The sequence below is a fragment of the Chlorocebus sabaeus genome, chromosome 18, assembly GCF_047675955.1.
Source record: "Chlorocebus sabaeus isolate Y175 chromosome 18, mChlSab1.0.hap1, whole genome shotgun sequence".
Taxonomy (NCBI): Eukaryota; Metazoa; Chordata; class Mammalia; order Primates; family Cercopithecidae; genus Chlorocebus; species Chlorocebus sabaeus.
The window spans coordinates 25232751-25246229 of NC_132921.1; the positions used below are offsets into that span (position 1 = coordinate 25232751).

General features: G+C 38.3%; 1 protein-coding gene across 17 annotated transcripts in view; it reads left to right on the forward strand.

Annotated features, from left to right (window-relative positions):
• Positions 1 to 13479, forward strand: part of TCF4 (transcription factor 4) — a 366252-nt gene that overhangs the window by 330537 nt on the left and 22236 nt on the right. For all 17 annotated transcript variants that reach the window (XM_008014004.3, XM_073006280.1, XM_008014010.3 and 14 more), the window contains 2 exons: positions 2013 to 2089; positions 4689 to 4892. In XM_008014004.3, coding sequence (XP_008012195.3) covers positions 2013 to 2089; positions 4689 to 4892 — 281 coding nt within the window. The remainder of the gene's footprint in view (positions 1 to 2012; positions 2090 to 4688; positions 4893 to 13479) is intronic.

The window sequence follows — 13479 nt, forward strand, 5'->3', positions numbered from 1 at the left end:
TTGACTTCAAAGTATAACACATGCATATGACCTGTGGCTTCAAATTGAATAACTGTAATTTGTAGAATTATGTCAGTAAATGATTTCACTTATCAGGGTTCTGTTTAAGAGACTCATTGTCTTTCCAATATAAATGCTTCCAGAAAGCCTTCCCTGGTTCATGTCTCTGCTCTTTGGTAAGGGGACAGGTGGTTTATTAAAACAACAACAACAACAACACCTAAATCACATCTGTACCTGATGGAAACCTTAGCTTACTGTAATTTATAGTGGAGTCACTTGCCTATATATTTCCTGCATGCAGCTCTCATGGCCCAGTGTAAACTCGGCTCCTTGGTTGAGGACAGGAGGTTTTACATTGCCACAAAACTTTCAGAAATGATGGCCATGGCTTAGCTGGGATTTAATGTCAGCCTCTTCCAAGCCTCTGTGGTATGGAAAGATCACAGAATAGAGACAGTAGTTGGATTCTGAAGTCTGTATGTCCAGAGAGACCACGTTGAAACTGAGATGCAATTGAGGTGATTTTAAGAGGGTAATGAAACGTTCCCCAGGTGGGAATAGGAAGTAGAGTTCAGTATTGTTGTCCTCCTCGGGTTCTGTACCAGATTCTTACACTCTGAAAAATGATTTCAAGTGTCAGTATCCCCCTTTTGAGACAACAAGAAATAGAGAAATCTGAGCAGGTGGAACTCCAGTTTCCACATTTCAAACAAAGTAGCTTTCATTTTTTTCATTTTCTAATTTAGGAAAAAAAAATGTTCTGTGGTATCATAATGTTTGAGAACAACTAATGTAGTCTGATACCCTGATTTTACAGATGAGAATACTGAGTCCCAGAAAGGGAGTTGAGTTGTTGAGTTTATACCAGTAGTAATAGCAGAGCTTGGACAAAAATCTGGTGCTCACAGTTCTGCCGTCCATTTCTAGATTAATGGTGGGAAAGCAAAATTGGGATACACAGTCAGTCCAGAAAATATCACAAATTCCCTCGACCTGAGTAGCATGCTCTCAGTGAAAGGCACAGAAACAAGGCTAGAGATGCCACTTTTTGAGTCTTGGTAATGCATCATGGAAGACCACATGTTAGGAAGAAAGAACTTTTATGAAGATGCAAATATGGGGACAGATTGCTATTTTCACACCGACGGCTCTGTCCAAATTCTGTCAAGAAAAGTAATTGAACAAAATATTCTATTTTTATTTAGCATAAAAATATACATGCACACCCAGAAAAGACAGGAAGAGTGGATTTTAAAAGTGCTAACAGTGTCGGGGCATGAGATTTCAGTGAGATCATAGCTATTATTTTTTCCTTTTTTGAATTATGTATTTTCCAAGTTTTCTACAGTGAATGTGTATTATTTTAAATTTAAAGTGTTTTTTATTTTGTAGGTTAGACATGTAATATGTATTCTAACAGCAGTCTTTTTTTAGCCTTCAAGTTTAGTGAATCATAAAAAAAATTACTTTCTTCAGAAGAAACTTATAGTTGTTGCTGTATATTGACTTTAAATTTCCAACTTAGTGGATCACTGATAACTAATCTTATTCTCTTAAAAAGTTTTTCAAGATTTATCTTTTTCTAAAGATTGTTTTAAAAACAAGTAGCAAAGCTGTTTTCCATTGGTGCAAGAATTTTGGTTTAACATAAACTGGCCTTGCATGAAGGTCTAACAAAATCCCATTTTTGTACCCTTAAAAGTACCTTGACTCCATAGTGATAGTTTTTCTTCCACAGGAGCCCTTCTAACCAAAATTCGGAATCAATTAAATATTCTCGTTTAGGAGACAGCCAGCCTGGGGGAATTGTGAGTCTATGTAAAGTCTACATATTTTACATTTAAAATGTTTTTCTTGTCCCAAAATTCTAATACGGGAAGTTTACATGCATTTACCTTATTGTTTAAATGAAAATCATCATTGCCGTCTCCAACAGGACTGTTTAAAATATTGGCAAGCATCTTTTTACGTGTGTCTAGATCTGATTGAAATTCCCATTTTAATATCAGCAGGCACAGCTGTTTGGTCTAGAAATGGAGGACAGGCCTCATCGTCTCCTAATTATGAAGGACCCTTACACTCTTTGGTATGTCTCATTTGCCAATCTCTGTTCCACCCATTTCCAGGTCACGTTCTTTCTTGTTCAGTCTCCTTCACTCTCCAAGATTCTGATTTTCCCTGTTAGTAACTTTAAGTCAGTGTTAAGCGCACAAGTTTGCTGGATCCAGAGTCATTAGGCTATGCTTGTTCCTATTTGGAAATGGGAACCCAGATACTACTGTAATGGAAGCCCCAGGGCTCTAAATATCTAAGTACCAGATAAAATCCTGGAAGAGCAATGGTCTCCTCCCCATCTCTAAGAAAGATCCCTGTCAATGATTAAATCACTTTCCTGCTATCAGAGTGCTGGAACTCCAGCTATGTCCTATACCTGGAACATTTGATTTCGTCTACCTCAGCTTTACTTTCCAGAATAACAAGTTTACAGGAGATTTCCTTCTCGTAGAAACCCACTGATATCCTTCGTGGTAGAGAAATGCCTACTCTTCCAGGAGGAATTGCTGAAAATTTCCATGGATGAAATTAATTATTATAAATACTCACATGATGATTCAGTGTCTGACACTTCAGTCTTTCTCTCCTCATGATGGTGGGGGCCAGAAATATGCATGAAACAACGCTGGTTGTGCAGCATTTAGGCGGTACATGAATCTAGTGGGAAGGAATAGCAGTGAGGGAGAGGAGCCTTTTAGTTCCTCGGGGTTGAGATTTTCTTTTCTCCCTCATATCCTGAGATGACACATGGAAGAAGACATAGATTTATCTGTCTGCCTTAGTGTTGTCTTATATACTTCCCTTTCAGCTTAATCTTAAGGAAAATCTGAAAAGCAAAGCAAAGGTGGATTTCCCTCCTTTGTTGTGTTCTTCCTTGCTATAGTGGATGAATCATTCAGCTATGCATTTTACCCAATAAAGGAAACCGGACAGTGAAACATATATGCACTACCCAGTCCAATTAATTTGTGGACCACATGCAAATAATTAGTTGTTTTAGTGTTTTCCTTCATCAGTTATTCTCTGGGTCCTATTCATCAAAACCAGGCTTTATCCAACTATAGAACTGTAAAGATGAGGTGTATAGTTATGGACCACAGCTTCCATTCTGTTTGAATTCTGAACACTGAAGAAGAGATTCACAAGCAGAAACTGCTCTCTCTACCAGGAAGCTGTGAGCCAGAAACTGTGATAGACACATGTATGATTTCTTTTCCTGCATATATTTACACTCAGAAGTAAGTATGTATTATCATTCCCATATTTATAAATTAAAAAGCATACACTCTAAGAGGTTTAGTAACTTTTCCAAGGCCAAGTACGTAGCAAAGCTAGCAGTCTAGGGAAGGTAGTTTAACTCCCAAACCCACCAAATCAAAATGTTCTGTACCATAGACTACTATATTAGATACACATTCTTCCTGTCAGTATAGAATAATTAGAAATGGTTTTTCTCATGCAGTAGAGCTGGTACATGTGTTTGCACAGCCCATTCAAATCAAAGTCGATTGTAGCATAATCTAGTACAAAGAGTCACTAGATTTAAAATAAAAAGACCTAGATTCAAACTCAGACTTTACCATTTCCTAGCAATGTGACACTATGTAATTAATTCACTTCATGTCTTTGAGCCTCATTTTCATGTCTGTATGGAAGGGATCAAAATGTCTTCCCTGCCTGCCCGTACACACATGAAACAAGGATCAGTGAGACGGCATATTTTAAATAGTGTACACTGGACAGTGGTATTTGATACCATTATTGATCACAGTTTTTAAAATGAATACATATTTTTAAAATGAATACACACTTTTTCTTCACTAAAAACTATAGGTATTGTCTAGTCATGAAAAACTAGTATCGTAATGGCAAGGATGAACAAAGGTTGGTTGGTTTTTAATGGTTTAAAGTCGCGAATTCTATACCGTGCTTGGGGCTTTGAACTCAGTTAGATGCCCCCAGTGAACAATTGATTCAAGTATTTGCGATTCTTCAGTCTTAAAATCTTATACTACTTTAGTTGACAGAATTTATATAATTTTTTTCTGTAACCATTTTGAGGCCCTTACACACATACCACCACACACCCACTGGTTTTGATGACAGACAGAAAGCCAGAAACACCCTGTAAAAACTCAACAAGAAATTATCATCCATTTGCTTTTCCCTGTCTCTGATTTCATACTTAGCACTGTGTCTTACACCATAGGGAAGACCAAAGAAATATACCTTCAGGAGAATAATTTAATTAAGAAACTATAAATAGGTCATCTTTCCAGTGCTAATTGTTTAAAACTCTTTAACTTAATACCTGCCAGAAAGTTCCTTAAATTCAGTGAACATTTTTCTCTTATAAATCTAAATTGTCTTTCAAAAGGCAGTACCGTATATAGCACATGTACGTTATAATGCCCTGCAATAATTATGCAATTTAGTTTGTTCATGAAAAAATAACTCTATAATTTTAACATTAACATGTTCTACCAGTTTTCTGGAAATAACACTATTTGTATTAACATTGTTTTAAGGAAAAACCCGCAGTGTGTTTTTTGCCAACTAAAGTTTTACTTATGTAATTTAGGCACCCCTTTTGAACTAAATCAAATTTTACATTATTTGTTGACCAACAGCAAAGCCGAATTGAAGATCGTTTAGAAAGACTGGATGATGCTATTCATGTTCTCCGGAACCATGCAGTGGGCCCATCCACAGCTATGCCTGGTGGTCATGGGGACATGCATGGAATCATTGGACCTTCTCATAATGGAGCCATGGGTGGTCTGGGCTCAGGGTATGGAACCGGCCTTCTTTCAGCCAACAGACATTCACTCATGGTAAGTGATGAAATTTATAGACTCTATAGTTATCATATAGAGTTGGAATGTCAGGTGTCGATACTATTGTTGCTGTTTTTTTTTTAAAAAAGCTTTATTGAGATATAATTCACTTAACATACAATGAGCCCATTTCAGGTGTACATTTCAAGTGTTTTAGTGTATTCACAGGGTTGTGCAACCATCACCATAGTCTAGGTTTTGAATATTTTTGCCCCCTGCAAAAAGAAAAGAACCCCTGGTGCCCATTAAGCAGTCATTCCCCATCCCTCCACTTCCAGCCCTTGGCAACCACTCATCTACTTTGTCTATAGATTTACCTATTCTGGATATTTTGAATATATGGAGTCATACAACATGCAGTGGTCTTTTTTGACTTGGCTTCTTTTACTTAGTATGACTGTTGCAGTTTTTCCATAGTTTGCCACGTATTAGAGCTTCATTCATTTTTATTGTCAAGTAGTATTTCACTGTATGGACATACCACATTACACATTTGGGTTGTTCCAATTCCTTGGCTATGATGAATAATGCTTCTGTAAATATTCATGTTTAAGTTTTTGTGCAGACACATGTTTCCCTTTTAGAGTGAATTACTGGGTCATTGTTGGTGTTTGAAATTATTCATTTTGATGACCCTGGCCAAAATGTACAATTTGAGTTCATATTATAATATGACATTGCTAGTAATTCAAATATTAGTGGTTTTTTTAAATTAAAGAAGCCAAAATAGTGTCTGTCAATTCTGAGTCTGGGAGATAGAAATATATGGTGTATTTGTTTGTATAAATACATTGTGTGTGGCTGTGTAATTTAATAGAGTAGCTTTATCACTACCTATTTAGAATAAGTCTTTATTTGAATTATATTTAAGCAGATTTGTCCATATTACAATTGTGTTTTTTTTTCCTCATTACTTTTGAAAGGATTTTGGAGATAATTCTTTTTGGGGATGATTATGAAGATTCAGAGACTCTTCTTAATAGAATATTAAGTGATGACAATTAATAAGGTGACCAGAGTGGTGGAGAATGTAACTTGACCAGTGATTCTCTGTAGTTCTGCTCCTCACAAGCTCTACCTGGTCTCTAAGCACCTTAGTATCCTGTTTTGTCCGTTACAGGCTCGCTAAAAGTTGCTTGGATGAAGGTATATTTTCCATTATCACTGTAGCATTTCTCATTTAAGCATGGTCCCAAAAGGAAATGCAAAATACATACAAATTATTATGAGGTTCTTTTAAGTTCTTACTCAGTAGTATTCTCCTGTCCATCTTTCAGTTTCTCTTAATAAAAGGCTAAGATTAAGAGTACCATTCTGAACAGTGTAGTACTGAAATCTGCAACCAATTTGAAACCAAAAATACTGGTTTATAAATAGAAGCAGTGAACTCACATCTAAAATGTGGAAAGATATTTTTGAATGCCAAAGAGAAATCTTTGTTTCTTTTCCTTGACCTCTGCCCTAAAAATTCATCATTGAGTAAAAATTGTTTATATGTTCATGGCAGTTGCTTAGAGTTTACAGAAGAAAAGTCTAGATTTTAATTTAGCTTGGCCTCAGGTAATGTGTTAAATACACTTGGGATGCATATAATACAAGATTTTCATTTGTGCAGCTTTTTTTTTTAACTACAATGTTTAAACAATACTGCTTTTAATTAAGAAATCTGGCTTTATTAAAAGCCAGATCTGTGACACATAACCATTTCTGTATATCTGCTCTCAATCAAGAGAAAAATAGTTTAATTTCTGTAGCTGTGTTCATTTTGCATATGTTAAACGGATGTAACATGCACCCAGGGCATTGCTTCAGAGACACAGTCTTTTCCATAAATATGTAAAGTTTTTCTTAAATACCAGATGTAGGTTAAGTGGTTCTTTTAAATATTAAACTATACATAAATGCTTTTTGGGACTATTTGACCTTTGAATTGCCTCCTTTTTGAGTCAGATTCAGAGGTGGGATGGGAGGAAAAGAATAGAATTATTTTTGGAGATAGGAAGTTGGACTGACCTCAGTAGAAGGGAAAGTGAGATGGTGGAATAGAACGGTAGAAAAAAGGAAATAATTAGCCAGTATTACATAGAAACCCCTTTAATTTGATCTTGACATACACACACACACACACACACACACACACACACACAAGCAATAAAGCCACCAGTTTTGCTGATAAGGAAGAGTTCCTGTTTTCTCCTCTGAAGACATTTAATATTCAATCAAGGACAGCCACAGAGCCAACCAGATCATAGCGTAACTCCAAAGATATGGCATGTCATCACCCTGCTGCCCTTTGAACCGAATGGGGTTTTGCAGTCTCTGTCCTTTCTTCTTGAAAACCATTCAGTGTGTCCCCAGAATCTGAGCTCCTCAGCCTGAAACACTAATGTGTGTGAAAGGATTGGTTTGGCCTATCTTTCCAGTGCAAACTGGTATGCATTTTAAAACAAAAACATAAGAACAAAGGAAATAGTTTTTGAATTTAATCAGTCTGAAGTTAGCCTTTGACCATTTGATACATTCCACAATAAAAAGGAAGTTTAAGGGGAAGGAAAAAAAAAAACTCGCCCCCTTACCCCCAACAACAAAAAAATTCAAGGAGGATACTGGTAATGTTTTCCACATTTGAATTTTAATACATGAAACAGGCTATAAAACTTTGGCCAGCTGCAGTAAATAAAGTAGCCGTGGGAGGTATGCACCGGAAACTTCAGCAGAGAGCACTGGTGAGAGTCTCATTCCCAACTACACACCTTCGTTTGTTGTTCTGGGCGGAAGCGAGTTGCAGTAACTTGATATTCATCCCAGTCCCGGTTTTGTTTTGAGCACATCATCTTTCTAACTCTCCTTAGTAATTCCTTCTGATTAAAGAATAGACAGCTTTGAAACCTCTGTACGCTTCTCGTTTCCTCTCTCCCCGCCTTCCAAAAATCAAAACAAAATGGCTTGATAACTTGGAAGGTGATATAAGCATTTCTTTCTGCAGCAGCTTGAAATCGTGGTGGGGAAGACTGTGGTTCTGCCTCGGCTGTTATGTTATCTCATTTAATTGCTAACATATTGTCCTTAGCTTTTGATTCATAAAATGTTTTCCTTGGAGTTCTGAAGTAGGTCTTCAGTGATTTACCAAGTATTAGTATAATGAAAGGGATTTTTTTTTCACAGCGGCATGGCTCAGAACACGAGAGTGAATGTTTGTCTACTTGCAAGCTTTCTGGATAATATTATTGAGCTATGCTTCTTTCCTGCTCAAAAACCTTCGCTGCCTTTCCATTATCTACAAGATAAAGACCAATTCCTTAGCTCAGTGTTTGAAGCCCATTACCATTTACCGAAAGCCTTATGTTGAGCTCTTCCAATCTGCAACAAGTCTTCCAGCAAGACCCGGCTGGGCATATTACCAGAATTCACCCCGTATGTTCTCCTTCGGTACTTTTGTATCTCTCTGTCTTGTCCAGCCCTATCTGCTTATCTCTGTACACCTAATACCCACCCATTTTCAAAGCACTGACTCAAATCCTTCTTCTTCCAGGAAGCCTTCCCTTGCCCCCCCACCCATGCTAGCCATTTTTTTCTCTATTCTTACAGCCCTATGAATCATACCATTTCTAGATATTTATCTTACCCAGCTCCGCATAGCTGTGCATCTTTTATAGATATGACTCTGCCTTACCAACTGTTGTAAATTCCTCGAGTCCCACATATTATATTTTGTCTCTCTCCCCCCGACCCCCGTAAATAGATCATCCATAGAAACTGGAGAAAAGAAACTAGGAAACTAACATTTTCTGAGTGTGAGTTGGCAGCCCCTCTGCTAGGCGCTCTGCGTGCGTTGTCTTAGGCAGTCTTCACAACAGCCCAGTCAGGGTGATAATAGTGGCCATTTCAGGTGTCGGTAAAGTGAGCCTTAGAAGTTTGAGCAGTTAGTCTCAAGTCATGCAGCTGGAGTTAAACTCAAGCACATCAACTCCAAATTCAATGCTCTTTTTTACTACTAAGCATACTCTCCAGAGATTATCTATAAGAACACCTTTTCAGAACTTATTTTAAATGCTAGGAGCTTGTGATTTTCAAACCTTGATAAGTGTTGGTTGGCAAAAGAAGTTTCCAGGTATTCCATGGCTGGGTTCCCAGAGCAGCTCTCTTCCCAAATGTATAGACAGAGAACTTTCCCTCCAATGTGGTGACATGCTTGGATTAAAACTCACATTGTCTCTCCACTTATTCTTAAACCAACATGTTTGTGCTGAGTGCCTCAGAGGTGTGAACTCTCCCTACCAGGGTCCTTGAGGTAGCAAATTTTAAGTTATCAAATTATTTTTCTTACTATAACTACCCACTTTTCTTCCAAAATTAAAGCAGAAATCTCTGAATGTGGGAGAATAAGGAAATAGCCAGGTCTTCAATACCCTAGTTAGAAACTCTTACCAAGTATGATTCCCTGTCTGCCTCAGAGACCTCCATGATTAATCCTGATATTAAATGATTAGATTTCTTATAAATTATGGAAAGGGCAATTTTCCAGATATAATTCTCTCTGTTATTGATTCAGTATTCAGATCCACAGATGAGACCTGAAAAGAAGCCTTTCAAATGACCTAACCTCTTTCTTAACTGAATAAGAACAAAACCCACATCAAACTTGTCTTTATGTGACTCTATGTGTTCCTGTTTATTTGTTGATAGAGTCAGCAATGATGGGATCATTAAGCTAAAAATCCCCTCTACTATTCATGTATCGCATTAGTGTAGCTCCCAGGTCCTTTTTGTTTAAAGTCTGTTTATTCATTCCAATAACATGTATCCGTGGTTACCAAGTGTAGGCTCTGTGCTCTCAAGGAATTCACAGACTAGTAGGAAAAGAGGTGTATTTAAGCAGAGTGCTCCCTGCCAGTCTGCTATGCCCTCTAAAAGACCAGGGGCCCGACTCCTATCCAGTAGTGAAAGATCACATGGTTGTTTGGTAGAAGAGTGGTCATCTCCTATGAGAAACTCTTCCAGTTGACTTAGGGATGGGGGAGTCATGTGCAACTCACCCCACACACCTGTCCTCCACAGCATCCTCCAGAGTCCTGCAGGTAGAGGGTATGGAACTCATTTCAGAAACCACCAATAAAAGTGGATCTTAGCCCAGTTTTCCTCTTTTCAGTAACAATTTTAGTTTTACTTTGGATTAAACGCAATCTCTCAAAAGAGCATTCCTTAGGCAAGGTAGTATCTTTTTATTTAACTGATATTAAATACATGAGAGCTTTTACCTCTCAGGGCTTCATAGGACAAACAACTTCAAGTAGTTTTCCTTGTACAGTTAAGAGCTCAGACCACTGAATTTTAGATTCTAAAAGTGCCCTGGAAATCACTTAACCCATTGCCCATCCTTTGGAGACTGAGGCCTAGGAAGGGGAAGTGACCAAACCATGGGTACTCACTAGTAGGATTCGAAACCAGACAAAAGAGGCTAGACACGTGGCTCACGCCTATAATCCCAGCACTTTAGGAGGCCGAGGGAGGTGGATCACTTGAGGTCAGGCGTTCGAGACCAGCCTGGCCAACATGCTAAAACCCTGTCTCTACCAAAAATACAAAAATTAGCCAGGCATGGTGGCACACACCCGTAATCCCAGCTGCTCAGGAGGCTGAGGCAGAACTGCTTGAACCCTGGAGGCAGAGGTTGCAGTGAACCAAGACTGTACCACTGCACTCCAGCCTGGACAACAGATGAGACCCTGCCGTACACACAAAAAAGGAAACCAGACAAAACAGCAAGCAGACCAGCACTCCTTGTGCTATATCCTACACTGCTCAGCCGACTTCCTCTTTACCCTAATATCATAACCATTTCACAACTGTGAGTGGTAGATATTAGAAACCATTCTGTTACTCTGACTTAACTAATGAAATCCAAGAAAACTCTTTAGTTGGCCATAGGCTGCCTGCAATGAGTTGCTCTTTAGCTCTGCCAATAATATTTGGCAAAAAGAGAGGGTAGTGGGCATTGATGTGATGTGGCATTTACTGGTATATAGTAATGGGAGCAGCAGGATTCAGAAAATTCTGTTTCTGTGTGGACCTCTTCAACAAATATATGATCAACAGAGGCATCAGCATCTTCAGTCTTGCTCCTTTGGCCTTTCATAGGTTTTGATTCCATAAAGTTCTGTGTCTATTTGAGTGCATACTTCATTTCTAAGCAGTTATTCCCATGGACTCCCAGGGAATTTAAGAGATTATCTCTACTGAAATCCTCCTACAGATTCCCTGCCCAGCAGTCAACAAGCCTTGATCAACCTCCTTCCTTCAAGGGTGCTCCAAATGCCTCCAAAGTCCATTTTTGTCAAATGTTTGAAAGTTCTTCCTAGGTCCAGCCCAAATTTGCTTTTTTCTGCAGTCCTTATGTTTCTGCCCAATAGAATTGCCTGCAAGTCAAGTCCAACAAGCGCTTGAGAAGCTCAGTTATTTGAAGACAGTCTACTCAGTGTTTTTTTCCTCTAGAGGAAACATCAGTATCTTCAAATGTTTAACCTGAAAAAAAGTTCAGACTCCCTGTCATGAACTCCATCGCTTCCCAGTGCGTTCTCCCTAGTTTAGCAAGGATGCCTATTTCTCCACAAGAACCTTTTAGTGTGTGGAATTGAAAACTGAACACAGTGCTTAAGGAAGGATCAAGTGGACTAGGATGGATCTATCTCCTCCCCCATTCAGTACCTTGTATCTTCATTAAGGCCACCTAACAAAATTCTGTTTTGCTGTGTTTGATGCTTTCATTGTCCTGCTGACATATGTTCAATTTGTAATCAGCTGAAGTCCTAAGCCACATATCTCCCCAGTCTCATTGTGTACTTTTTGTTGTGTTTGTACAAAACTTCATGAAACCTCATTGAATGTTATATTGTAGCCTTAGTCTGATTCCTGTTTAATGGTTTCCCTGAAGTCCTCATTCAGTCACATACTCTGCCATCTCTGTTGCTGGCAGATGTGATGGGTGTGACTAATGCCCACATCAAAGCCACCAATAAAAATATTTTCAGGGGAGGGAATTGACCAGAAGGCCATGAGGCTCAGTGTTACAGACATTCTTTCTACACGTGTGCTGTCTTCTATCCTTAGTTTAATCTCAGCTGGTCCTGTCTCCCTCCTTATACGCTGTGTGGCCAACCTTTTCTCATTGTGTCCGTAGTGTTGTCCCAGAAGCCAGGCGTGCAGCACTCACTGTGAAGCAGGAAATGAGTCTTGTCCAGAAGGCCTTGCTCTGGTGGAAACAGACTGAGTTTGAGAGGCCATTCCTCTGTTTCAGAGCACTTTCAAAACTATTTTCTAAATAGCCTGTTACAGAATTTCACCCAAGCTATTGGTGGTCAATATCATCTTTCAATAGCTACTATCTTGTTTTTCTTTAAATTAGGATATTTGCCTTCTCTGGTGTTCTGTCATCTCTCCTAATCTCCACAACTGTCAAGTATTTCGGAGAGCAGATTAGCAAGCTCAACTGAAAGTTTTGATCTTTATCAATATCATACTGTATTTTTAAAAAACTGAAAAGGGAAAAAGGACAGAAGGGAAAAAGAACTTGAAGAAATTCTTTTAACCATGGATTAGTGATAACAGCTGCAGAATCCTTGAGCTCACCATTTGATATTTCTATATTAATTTAAAGAAAAGTCAAAAGATTCTGCATGCAGCAATAGAGGTGAGATCCTTTAAGCTCTATTCAGCAAGCCCTAAGAAAAGTGATTAGGACACTGTGCATGCCCATATGTGAATGCAGTTGGTCACCTTAGGTATTTCCCCTTCTTTCCACATCAATACATATTTTACTCAAATTCAGACCCTATGATGTTGAAACAGACAGTCTGGCATTGAATGTTTACCTCAAAACCCTGCTTTCTCTGCACCTAGGACAAACAAATCCTAATTCTCTAGTGTTTTGCATCTTGGAGCCATGAATTTTAAATAAATCAAAAACAGAAACCTTATTGGCTTTCCCAGTTTTACAATGTAAAGGACACACACACACACGTATATTTAAAATAGACCCTATAACCTCATGATATTCTTAAATCCTTACATGGTTTTCCTCTTAAATTTTGGAGGCAAAAGCAGGCAGACACTTTTAATAGCACAGTAATCATCATTTTTTAAATTAACTGTTACAAGGACATAATCTTAAACTATCTATACTTTGGAATAGGCACAACTGTGCATTTAAAAAAATGTAACATTACCCTTATTTTCTCAAGAAAGCAGATTTTCTGGAGGGAAAAGTATATATTGTATATATTAGAAAATACACATATGTTCATTCAGCCCTTCTGCATCTGCCGGGCTTCAGATGCTTTTGGGGATTCATAAGCGTGTAAAAGAAAGTATCTGATCTTACAGGCCTTTTATCCTGGTAGGTGATAATACAAATATGGGTCTAACTATAATGCAAGGTAGAATTATGAAATGACCTAACAAGCGATTCAGACTGCTAGGAAATGCTTCCCGGAGAAGATGCCATTGAGCTCATATTCAAGTCCACATAGAATTTCAACACTTGGAGACAGGATAGAAAAGGCGTTGCAGAACCATATAATAAACATGA